The following is a 12,581-nucleotide window of genomic DNA, read 5'->3' as shown; positions in this document are numbered from 1 at the left end:
CAGTACCTATTTTCCTCTTTGAAGTGCCTCCATTTTCTCTTGTGGTGTTTTAGTTTGAAATCATTCTCTTTATAGTTTTGTTGAACTTTTTCTTGCTGATTTGTTTGTCGTGTTATACTCTACTCCCTTTGTTTTATTGTGCTTGGCTACTCTCACTATATCTCTGCAGTCAACTCTCTCCTATGCGGAGTTCAGTATCAGTGGCTTGCAAAGAACAGTTAAGACCCAGCCATCCAGTGCTTTCTACTGTAAAAGAACTGCAATCAGTGTATGTACATAAGTACATAAGTACATAAGTAGTGCCATACTGGGAAAGACCAAAGGTCCATCTAGCCCAGCATCCTGTCACCGACAGTGGCCAATCCAGGTCAAGGGCACCTGGCACGCTCCCCAAACGTAAAAACATTCCAGACAAGTTATACCTAAAAATGAGGAATTTTTCCAAGTCCATTTAATAGCGGTCTATGGACTTGTCCTTTAGGAATCTATCTAACCCCTTTTTAAACTCCGTCAAGCTAACCGCCCGTACCACGTTCTCCGGCAACGAATTCCAGAGTCTAATTACACGTTGGGTGAGGAAAAATTTTCTCCGATTCGTTTTAAATTTACCACACTGTAGCTTCAACTCATGCCCTCTAGTCCTAGTATTTTTGGATAGCGTGAACAGTCGCTTCACATCCACCCGATCCATTCCACTCATTATTTTATACACTTCTATCATATCTCCCCTCAGCCGTCTCTTCTCCAAGCTGAAAAGCCCTAGCCTTCTCAGCCTCTCTTCATAGGAAAGTCGTCCCATCCCCACTATCATTTTCGTCGCCCTTCGCTGTACCTTTTCCAATTCTACTATATCTTTTTTGAGATACGGAGACCAGTACTGAACACAATACTCCAGGTGCGGTCGCACCATGGAGCGATACAACGGCATTATAACATCCGCACACCTGGACTCCATACCCTTCCTAATAACACCCAACATTCTATTCGCTTTCCTAGCCGCAGCAGCACACTGAGCAGAAGGTTTCAGCGTATCATCGACGACGACACCCAGATCCCTTTCTTGATCCGTAACTCCTAACTGAGAACAGTTTGTTTTAATAGAATCTGAGTGTTCTAACAATCTGCAATTTCTGTTTTTTGCATGTTAAAAAAAAACAAAGACATTGCACCCATAATTAATGCAGCCAGTGAGCCAGCCAACCCAGCAAGCCAGACAGCAAAGTGCACAACCTTTTTAAAAGGTAGTGGGCAATACCCAAATAGACTATGTCACCATAGTTCAGTTTGGAAATGACTAAAGAATGCAAAAACAGAGTTGTCTCTAAGGTCCTCTCAAGGAGCATCATTATCTTTAACCTCATCAAAAGAAATTGTACGATATGATACCCGCCAGCAAGCCCACTGTAGAACTTATTCCCAAAGGGGCTACGTCTAACTTGAGACTATCTCTAATTCAGGAAGTGGGTGAAAGCCTGGCTCGTCTCACAAGCCTTTAATACATGAGGGACTGACTATAGTATACACTCACTCTGCACTGCTGCACACCCTGGAACTTAGACTAGGTTCCTCATATCTTAACTATATGAAGATTTTGCCTTCGGTTTAGCCACTCATCTATTTATCCCAATTGAATCTGTACTAACCATCTTGTCCCCATCTATATATCTGCACGTGGTCCCTCAGCTACATAGAAAAGCATTAGCATCATATCTATGCTACAAATCTATGCTTTTGAATGTTCTATTGCATTGCTTATTAGGTGTTTCATTGGTGTTATGCTGACATCGTATCATATCTCTGTTATTTGAATATCCTTCTATGCTGTCTATTAGGGTTTGTTTGTATTGTACGGACATCGTATTTCCAAGTTTACCTCATTTATTGTATTTATGTTTATATTTGGTCATTTTACTACTGTTGCATTGCAGTACAGCGCCTTGGGTGAATCTCTTCATAAAGGTGTGGTTAATAAATCCCAATAAATAAATACGTGTTATTTGACCCCTAACTCATGCTATTTTAGTACAGGGCTCATTTCTGCATTGAGACCTAGTTACTAATAACTGGAGTTAACAGTAAACTAACACGTTTTAACGATAGCCCACGTACATAAACCCCCCCTAAATGCAGTTTGGAACCAACTATAAACCTTGATGTTTTGTTTGATATTTGGGTGTTAGTGGGCATGTAAAAAAGGATGTACTGGAGTAGTCAGCAGGGGGACAAGGAACTGCAAAGCTTATTCACAATTTAGGGTGAAGAGACTGACTAGAGTCTAACATAGATTCAATTAAAAGATTGATATTATACTGCTGGACATATAAGTATTTGTGCTATTTCATTATATACTTTACTGTGTACGCTGATTTGCGATTGCTGTCTGTGTATCTCACCAAGTCTGTGTGAATTAAATACAATAAATGTTTACTGAGGTCTCTATTTCCCTCTTCAGCATACCTTGAAAGTTGGGACAGAAAGCTGCTCATAGGAAGATGTGCTTTCCTCACTAGTAGGTGTGTCTAGGTCCAGAGGGCGATGCAATGAGGATTTTGATGTTCTTTGTTTGCTGGATGCTTTACTGACCAGTTGGAGACCTGGAACTGGGTTAGATAGTTCTGGTAACAGGCCATCACAGGCTGCTGAGGGGTTATCTGTTCTGTCTCCGCACCCTTTTCAGCCTCCACTGCATACACATGCTCCACTCTCTCCTCCTCTCCTCCCACTGCTGAGACAAAGGATGCCTGGGAAGCATAATTCCTAATTGGCAATGTCTTGGGGTCTAAACTAGTCTCACCATAAGTAGTACCAGTCAGGGGTCCTTCTACACTGTGATATATAGAACTTCTGCTGTAATCAATTTTCTGTGCCTGCTTTTTTCTCTTTTTCCTTCCAGGGTATGTGCCAGGACCTTCATCACTACTTATAGGTTCCAGGTCTTCCGCTGCTGAAAAATAAGCTTCACTGTCTGCCATGGACATGCTTGAGTCTACTGAACGATACTGATGGAAGGAGTTTGAGTCTGCAGATGGGGTGTATGGGAAGGAGCCAAAGCTTCTTCTTTGCTTCGGAGACTCTAAGACGTTTTCATCACTCCGTGAAACGTCACTACTGAACTGGACACCAACTGCAACCGGCTGCTTGTCACCATAAAAAGCTGCAGTGAGGCTCTTCGTGCTCCCAAGTCGGGCAGAGCACACGGACGCCTGGCGTTTTAAAGGGGACCTGAGAGGAGATCTATCCTGGGTGTTGGGAGAAATTGGGCTGGTTCCTGAAGCCTCTGCAGAAGCACTAGAAATAGCAAACCAGAAGTTAGGCACAGCAAAATAACTTTTACAATAAGGCAGAAATTCACGTCATACATCATTGTGCCTAAAAGAACAGCAATACTAGATAACCTCGTCATAATATCCATTTACTTGATTTTTAGCTTTACTGCTTCCTCTCCTCAGAAGTAACCTTAGTTCACCATTCTTTTACGTCTTCTAACACATGATCCTCAATTAGCTTTCTTCTAAATAAGATTTGTCACAACCAAATTCAAGCATTAACTTAATCATAATACCACGCTAAACATTTCTATATATAAGCTTTCATTGGCCTATTAAAGATGTGCTTACTATCCAACTATTTCATTTTCTTTTAATAATCTTTTGTTTTTGGTGGGATATATTGGTAATCCAGTTCTACTTCTGAAGAAGAGGCGTGGCTGGCAAGGACCCCCACATCCTGCCAGGGAAACTCAGCAGTGTGACTGGCTGTGAGCCCAGTTCCTACCAGCTAAATCAGAGAAGCTGTCAGTGGGGACATCTGAGGGAGAGAGGGGAAAGAGGATGTGGGATCATGGGAAGGAAAATGGGCTTGGAGAAGAGATGGCTGAGGGGAGATATGATAGAGGTCTATAAAATAATGAGTGGACTGGAACAGGTAGACGTGAATCAATTGTTCACTCTTTCAAAAAATACTAGGACTAGGGAGAATGCAATGAAGCTACAAAGTAGTAAATTGAAAACAAATTGGAGAAAACTTTTATTCATTCAATCCACAATTCCAGGAATAACATGTATAGAATGTTTGTACGTTTGGGAAGCTTGCCAGGTGCCCTTGGCCTGGATTGGCCGCTGTCATGGACAGGATGCTGGCTCGATGGACCCTTGGTCTTTTCCCAGTTTGGCATTACTTATGTACTTATGTAATTAAACTCTGGAATTTGTTGCCAGAGAATGTACTAAAAGCAGTTACCTTAGTGGGGTTTAAAAAAGGTTTGAATAACTTCCTAAAAGAAAAGTCCATAAACCATTAAAATGAACTTGGGGAAAATCCACTGCTTATTTCTAGGATAAGAAGCATAAAATGTATTGTACTGTTTTGGGATCTTGCCAAGTACTTGTGACCTGGATTGGCCACTGTTGGAAACAGGATGATGGGCTTGATGGACCTTCAGTCTGTCCCAGTAAGGCAAAACTTATGTACTTAACATTAGGGAGGTAGTTTTCAAAAGAGTACCTGGGTTAACATAGGGGACTCAAAACAGACCTCGTCCTTTGCAGGTAGAAGTACTTTTGCACATGCCACGGAGGGGTGGGAACCAAGGGAAAGCTAGGCAGACTCTTGGATTTTATTTTACAGTTTCAAGATGTGACTTACGGTATGAATTTGCACCTGCAGATAGTGAAGGGACAATGTTTTCTCATCTGTAACAGATGTTTTCCATAGACAACAGGATTGATAAGCCACACAAGTGGTTGACATCATTCAATGGTACCAGGACAGAACTCAATGAAAAGACAAGAACACGTGCCGACTTCCAATAATGCACCAAGATGAACTCTGACAGAGGAGTTCTGAAGGCCAACACTATACTTGTGGGAGGACAAGTGATGGGGTTGTGGCTGTTAGAAAACCAGAGTGGAAATCTGTTCTACTTCAAATCATGTTATCTAGTGGAAGGCTTCAAAGAATCTATCAGGATGTCTTAGATAGACTGTGCAACACCTAGTGCAGAAACTAGAGATTGATCAATTTCCAGGCCATGAGGGATAGAGATTCCAAGTCTGGATGAAGAGAGAACCCTCCTGTTGTGTTATAAGTGCTGGAAATTGGAGCAGTTTGCAAGGAGGCAGAAGGCAACAAAAGGCAAGCTAGTAGGGGCATCATCATAAGAGATATTGTGCTTCGGCTTTGCTAGAATTTGTGTAGAACTCTTGGTATGAGAGGAACTGGAACATAATCAGAGAAGAACCACCACAGAATTGCCAGGGTATCCAGAGCTAAATGGGGGGGTGGGGGGGGGGGAAGCAGTAGAGAGGAAGGTTTGCTGGCAAAAATTTTAATTTGAGGCATTCTCCACTTCTGCTAAAGGGAAGAGAGAACTCGGAGGAGTTGCATCTAGGTATCATTAATGAGGATGAAACCACTCTGCTGAGTTTGCCAGCTAACTGATTCTCTAGACTGGGGACGTAGGTAGCCTGCATCTGGATGCAACTGGCTATAACCAAATTCCACATTGCAGTTGCATCCCTGTCCCTTGTTGACTCACTGACACTTGACTGTTGGTCTGAATAAGTACAGAGAAATCGTGACGCTCATGAAGAAAAACTTGTATGGCACAGAAGATTACTTTGATTTCTAAATGACTGATAAAAAGAATTGTCTCATATCTCGATGGCAACCTTTATGAATGATAATGAGGTGAACTCCCCACTCTCAGTCTGAGACATCAGTAGTCAGGATCAACTAATGCTGACATGAGGCAAAAGGAACGCTAACTATTAGGTTGGGTTTGAGATTCTATCAGGCAATTAACTGCAATCAAAATTTTTAAGTGGGCAATTAATCGCAATTAAAAAGATATATATTTTGTGTGTGTGGAAAATAAAGAAGAGAAAATCGGCATCAGGAAAAACAACAATTTTAAACAACTATATAGAAGAAGTTTGTTTTGTGTTCACTCACTAAGCAGATAAAAATAAAACTAAGGCACTAAAGCAAACCACTGCGAGAGTGCTCAGAACTCATCACAAAGTTCTGAGCTCTGGGACAGCAGATCCATCCCAGCATTGCTGCATATCAGCACTCACTTGTGAGACAGACTCAAATATGCTTGCCAACCAGAAAATTTGCCATTCAAAATTGCTTTCAGGGCTTAGGATTTACCTTGCACGAGGTTCTTCCATTCTCATGCTGGATGAGAATTCCATTTGCCCCAAATGGTCTTCCACGACAGAGGAAGGGCTTTCCTTCTCCCCTCCCAGTAGGGGGAGTGCTGCACTGGAGCTGCTGTTCTCTTCCGAGGAGGAGGCTGAGCTGTGAGATCGCAATGGTACCTGCAGGCTGAGGTGCTGGGCCTTTCTCTCTACTTCTACCCCCACCAATCTGGAGTCCCAATCTTTCCTTTTTATGCCATTTGTCTTACCTGAAAAAAAGTACGTCGTAAAAATACATCACTTTAGGGAAGCACAAAGATTGTAAGCTTTCTCTGAGGTATGGACACACCTACGATACCTGAACTGTACCTTGCCTTAAGTAGGATTTGAAAAGGCAAATATTCAAATTCAGAACTGAAATCCAAAGGGAAGAGTGTGATTTAATTCATCTGTATACACACTCACTAAGATGCACTGCTACAAAACAATTTTTTATTTGTGTGAGGTTGACACTGAAGAGAGAAACATATGAAGCCAGGTGATACTGCTTTTCATACTATGGGATGCAAAAATCAGTTAACAAGCCACGAACAGCACCAACTAATCACTTAAAACGCTGCTATTTGTTAGTCTAAAGAGGATCAGAATGCAAGTTTTTAATTTTTCAGCTTGTGAGTGATGGAAAAGAATTTAGAAGATTATGAGACAGCACAATATTAATATATTATAGTAAAAAATGCTTTTTAATCTGGTAGGAAGTGACATCATCTGGCTTGATAGCAACCTAGTTCTTTTTCTCCTGCCTGCTCTTGAGCTAATTTCCCTTTATCTGCTTCCATCGGAGGATTTTCCTGCACGGGAGTGACCGACGTTTAAAGAGACATATAAGGGCATAATCAAAAGGGGCGCCCAAGTTTTCCTGAGGGTGTGCTCGCAGGACGTACCAGTGAACGGACGGGAAAACCCGTATTATCGAAAGATGGGCGTCCATCTTTCGTTTTGATAATACGGTCAGGGATGCCCAAATCGCGAAATTTAGGTCGACCTTAGAGATGGTTGTACCCGATTTTCGGCCATAATGGAAACTGAGGACACCCATCTCAGAAACGACCAAATCCAACCAATTGGTCATGGGAGGAGCCAGCATTCATAGTGCACTGGTCCCCCTCACATGCCAGGACACCAACCGGGCACCCTAGGGGGCACTGCAGTGGACTTCACAAATTGCTCCCAGATGCATAGCTCCCTTACCTTGTGTGCTAAGCCCCCCCCAAAACCCACTCCCCACAACTGTACACCACTACCACAGCCCGAAGGGGAGAAGGGGGGCACCTAGATGTGGGTACAGTGGGTTTCTGGTGGTTTTGAAGGGCTCACATTTACCACCACAAGTGTAACAGGTAGGTGGGGGGATGGGCCTTGCTCCACCTGCCTGAAGTGCACTGCACCCACTAAAACTGCTTCAGGGATCTGCATACTGCTGTCATGGAGCTGGGTATGACATTTGAGGCTGGCAAAAAATATTTTAAAATGTATTTTTAGGGTGGGAGGGGGTTGGTGACCACGGGGGGAGTAAGGGGAGGTCATCCCCAAGTCCCTCCGGTGGTCATCTGGTCCATTCGGGCACATTTTTGAGGCTTGGTCGTAAGAAATAATTGACCAAGTAAAGTCCCCCAAGTGCTTGTCAGGAACGCCCTTCTTTTTTCCATTATCGGTCGAGGATGCCCATGTGTTAGGCATGGCCCAGTCCCGCCTTTGCTACGCTTCCGACACGCCCCCGCAAACTTTAGTCGTCCCCGCGACGGAAAGCAGTTGAGGACGCCCAAAATCGGCTTTCAATTATGCTGATTTGGGCGACCCTGGGAGAAGGACACCCATCTCCCGACTTGTGTTGAAAGATGGGCGTCCTTCTCTTTCGAAAATAAGCCTGTTAGTGTCATTATGAGGAAATCCCAAGATGGTCCACTACTAAGATCCCAGAAAAATCGGTGTGTCGCCATGCTCTGTCAACCCCGGCATCAGAATCTGACTCTGCACTTTCTATGGCTGATTCCCTGCGAAGAGACGAAAATGCTGCCGGGTGACACCAATTGAAGCGCTATTTTGCCAAAATAAAGGAGGAAATTAAAGCTTCACAAGTGGATATAGTCATTCGCATTGACCACTAAAGTGCTGATCTGTGGGAATTAGGAGGTTGTGTGTATGAGCTGGAAAATAAAATGAAGGAGCATGTGGACTGTTTAACTACCTCGCAGAAGCATGTCTCTCAGCTGTTTGAGTACCAGGAGGAGCTGCTCTATAGAGAATTTGGAAAACAAAGGATGCCGGAAGAATTTAAGTTTCCGGGGGATCCCTGAAATTTGTGAAAAAGAAGATGATGTGGTTATTTTTAAATTGCTCTGACCGCAGCTTTTGGGCTCCATTGGTGATGGAACTTCCATTCAATTTGAACGAGTTCACACGAGATTCTACCCCTAGGGATATTGTGACATGTTTTGTGCACTTTTCGGATAAGGAACTGATTTTGGCCAAAGCTCGACAGACTCCTCAGATGATGTATAATGAGGCCAAGGTTTCTGTGTACCAAGATCTTTCTCCATATACTTTACAACAGCAGAAAGTATTGAAACCTGTTTTGGATCTTTTGTCCTCAGCCCATATTAAATATCGTTGGGCCTTTCCCTTTGCCCTGAACTTTGCTGTGGCGGGTTAAGTGCATCGGGTGCACGAACTTGGGGAGGCATGGAAGATTTTATATGAGGCGAGTCTAGCTCCTACATTGCATCCCCAGAGTACTGTTGCGCCAGCGACCCAAGAGAAATTACATCGTTGACAGCGAGTGGAGAATACTCAGAAGAAGCAGCCTCGTCTAGGATCTACTGTGGCTCCTTCCCGACTGCTGGATACTGCTTTCTTTGGACTTGCTGCAAATAGCTAAGAGGGGGTGGGGTTTGAGGATTAGTTTATGATATGACACTGTCTCAGCTTTGCATTCATTGCTGTCTGTTGTTCTGGTGTGGATGTATTTGTTTGGATGGGGGATCTTTGATCTACTTGTTTAGGGTGGTATGATTGAGGAGTGGATGTGGAGGGAGTCTGGTCTGGGGACTCATGCCCTCAGCTGCCCATCTCTGGGATCTCTTGGTCTGTTGGAGAATCCTGGGTTGGTGGTGGATGTGTGACTGGGTTGGATGGGGAACTGGATGGGTGTTGTGGAGTGGGGTGGAGTTCTTTGGATGGGGGGGCAGGGGGTGGTTTGTTTTGGTGCCTTTCTTCCCACTCTCTCTTTTTCTCTTTATTATGTGCTTTTGATTGCTTGCTTTTTTGATTCTTGATGACTGATTTAAAGCTTTATCCTTACCATGTTAAGGGTTTAAATTCCCCTTATAAACGACACTCCCTCTTTCGAGAGTTGCTTCAGGTGCAACCTCATGTTGTTGTTGTTTTTTTTTTTTTATAAGAAACTCTTTTTGAAACAGCATGAGGGCCTACTGTCCCATTCTAGATATCCCATAGTGTATTGTGCATCTGATAAACATGGGGCTAAAATACGTCGAGTGGCAATTTTGTTTCATGAGGCTGTCCAGGTGCAACTTTTACATGCAAAGTGCAATCCTGATGGTCATTATTTATTTTTGCATGTTATTGTTATAACAGAAGGAGGTGACTCTGTTAGCATAGTCTCTATGCTCCTAATGAGCATCAGGATCGCTTTTTTGCTCAACTTTTGTTGGCTCTGCAGACTTTTGCTAGGTGTCAGATTATTTTGGCAGGGGATTTTAATGCTACTATGCAGCCTAGTTTAGACCGCTTTGTTTCCCCTTCTTCTGCTGATTATAAATTGTCCAGAGCTCTGAGTAATTTGGTTGAAAGTTTAGGATTGTATGATGTTATATTATATTTTTGTGGATAAAATATTAACTGATGTGGATTGCTCTTCCTTTACAGAGCATATTACTATATCAGATTATGCTCCGGTGTGGGCCACCATCCCCGCCTTATGTGAGGAGGTTAGGGAACGTAGATAGACTTTTAATAATGTTTTGTTACAAGATTCTGAGTTATGCAAAGATCTTATCCAAGTTATGAAGGAGTATTTTGACCTTAATATGGACTCCGGACCTTCGTTGGGTATTATTTGGGATGTCTTTAAGGCTGTTTCTAGAAGTTATTTTCTCCAAAAGGCTAATCAGTGAACCAAGGCTCAGAGAGTATGTTTGGCTCAATGTTTAGAACAGTTGGGACTTTTAGAGACTTGGCATAAGGCCTTTGGGTCGGTGTCGGACCTTCAAAGGCTTCAGGCTGTCAGATTGGAGTTAGTCGCTCTTTATGATGACCAAATGAAGTATGTTAATGCATGTTTGCAACAAGTATATAAGTATTGCCATACTGGGAAAGACCAAAGGTCCATCAAGCCCAGCATCCTGTTTCCAACAGTGGCCAATCCAGGTCACAAATACCTGGCAAGATCCCCAAAAAAGTACAAAACATTTTATGCTGCTTTTCCCAGAAATATTTACCCAAGTCCAATTTAATAATGGTCCATGGACTTTTCCTTTAGGAAGCCGTCCAAACCTTTTTTTAAACTCTGCTAAGCTAACCGCCTTTACCACTTTTTCTGGCAACGAATTGCAGAGTTGAATTGCACGTTGAGTGAAGAAACATTTTCTCACATTCATTTTAAATTTACTACAATGTAGCTTCATCGCATGCCCCCTAATCCTAGTATTTTTGGAAAGCATAAACAAACGCTTCACGTCTACCCGTTCCACTCATTATTTTATAGACCTCTATCATATCTCCCCTCAGTCGTCTTTTCACCAAGCTGAAGAGCCCCAGCCGCTTTAGCCTTTCCTCATAGGGAAGTCATCCCATCCCCTTTATCATTTTCGTCACCCTTCTTTGTACCTTTTCTAATTCCACTATATCTTTTTGAGATGTGGTGACCAGAATTGAACACAATATTCGAGGTGCAGTCACACCATGGAGCGATACAAAGGCATTATAACGTCCTCATTTTTGTTTTCCATTCCTTTCCTAATAATACCTAACATTCTAATTGCTTTATTAGCCACCACAGCACACTGAGCAGAAGGTTTCAATGTATCATCAAACTCATTATGAATGTAGTAAAAAGCCAGATCACCTTTTAGCGACTAGGAAACGAAGGAAGGGGATTGATAGGCATATTTTGCATCTCCAGGAGGGTCATTTTTTACTAAATCTTCTCAGATTCGGGAGTGTTTTCATCATTTCTATCGGACTTTATGTACGGCAGATGATACGATCTGGACAGCTATTTGGCTGCTCAGGCATTGTCGGTATTGTCCTCTCAGTAGAGGGAGATTTTGGAGGCTCCAGTCACTGTGTGGGAAGTTTTACAAGTTATCAAAGATTTGCCAACCAGGAAATCTCCTGGCTTGGATGGTTTCATAAGTACATAAGTAATGTCACACTGGGAAAAGACCAAGGGTCCATCGAGCCCAGCATCCTGTCCACGACAGCGGCCAATTCAGGTCAAGGGCACCTGGCGAGCTTCCCAAACGTACAAACATTCTATACGTCACCCTTCGTTGCACCTTTTCCAATTCTACTATATCTTTCTTGATTTTCTTGAATTCTTTAAAGGCTTTTGATGTAGAGTTGTCTCCCATATTGACTTTAATTATTAATTCTGTTCGGGACCATAAGTCGTTGCCTCAGTCAATGATGGAGGCATGGCTGGCTGTTATTCCTAAGCCTGATAAGGATAAGGCAGGCTGTGCTTCCTACCATCCTATTTCTATTTAGAACACTGATGTAAACTTTTGGCTAAAGTATTAGCTAATTGTTTGGCTGGGCTGCTTCCTACCTTGATCCACCTGGACCAGGTGGGGTTTGTGGCTCAGCGGCAGGCGATGGATAATATGCCTTAATTTGACAGTGCACTTGCTTCACATATCTCAGGTCTTGGGTATCCCCATGTGCTTTCTAAGGCTAGATGCTGAGAAGGCATTCGATTGGGTCCACTGGGGCTTTCTTGATAAGGTTATGGATACATTTGGGGTGGGGTCATTTTATCACTCTTGGATTGGGGCTTTTTATGCTTCACCCAATGCATGTGTTAGGGTTAACGGGGGGGAACTCTTCTTTATTTTCTCTTTCCCAGGGTACACATCAGGGATGTCCCCTTTCCCCTCTTTTATTTGCTATGGTTATGGAACCCCTGGCTGTGCCATCCGGACTAATCCGGATATTGGAAGAGCTTGTGTGGGGGATCGGAAATTTAAAATAGCATTATTTGCGGATAAAATCCTCTTATCTCATATGCATCTGTTGATTTCTCTTCCTAATTTGTTGAAAGAAATTACAGCTTGTCTGTCTCTGGGTATAAGTTGAATGCAACAAAGTCTATGGGTTTGGTAGTTGGGTTGGCACCTAGTTTGTTGAAAACTCTGC

The 12,581-nt window shown here is 42.9% G+C and overlaps 1 protein-coding gene across 1 annotated transcript in view; it reads right to left on the bottom strand.

Annotated features, from left to right (window-relative positions):
* The window catches only part of KIAA1109 (KIAA1109 ortholog), a 452,391-nt gene that overhangs the window by 290,288 nt on the left and 149,522 nt on the right, over positions 1–12,581 (bottom strand). The window contains 3 exon segments of the mRNA XM_030191772.1: positions 2,458–2,561; positions 2,564–3,288; positions 6,154–6,412. Coding sequence (XP_030047632.1) covers positions 2,458–2,561; positions 2,564–3,288; positions 6,154–6,412 — 1,088 coding nt within the window.

The sequence above is a fragment of the Microcaecilia unicolor genome, chromosome 2 (genome assembly GCF_901765095.1).
Source record: "Microcaecilia unicolor chromosome 2, aMicUni1.1, whole genome shotgun sequence".
Classification (NCBI taxonomy): Eukaryota; Metazoa; Chordata; class Amphibia; order Gymnophiona; family Siphonopidae; genus Microcaecilia; species Microcaecilia unicolor.
Note: the sequence above shows the minus strand (reverse complement) of the source record. Positions and strands in the feature narration are given on the sequence as shown.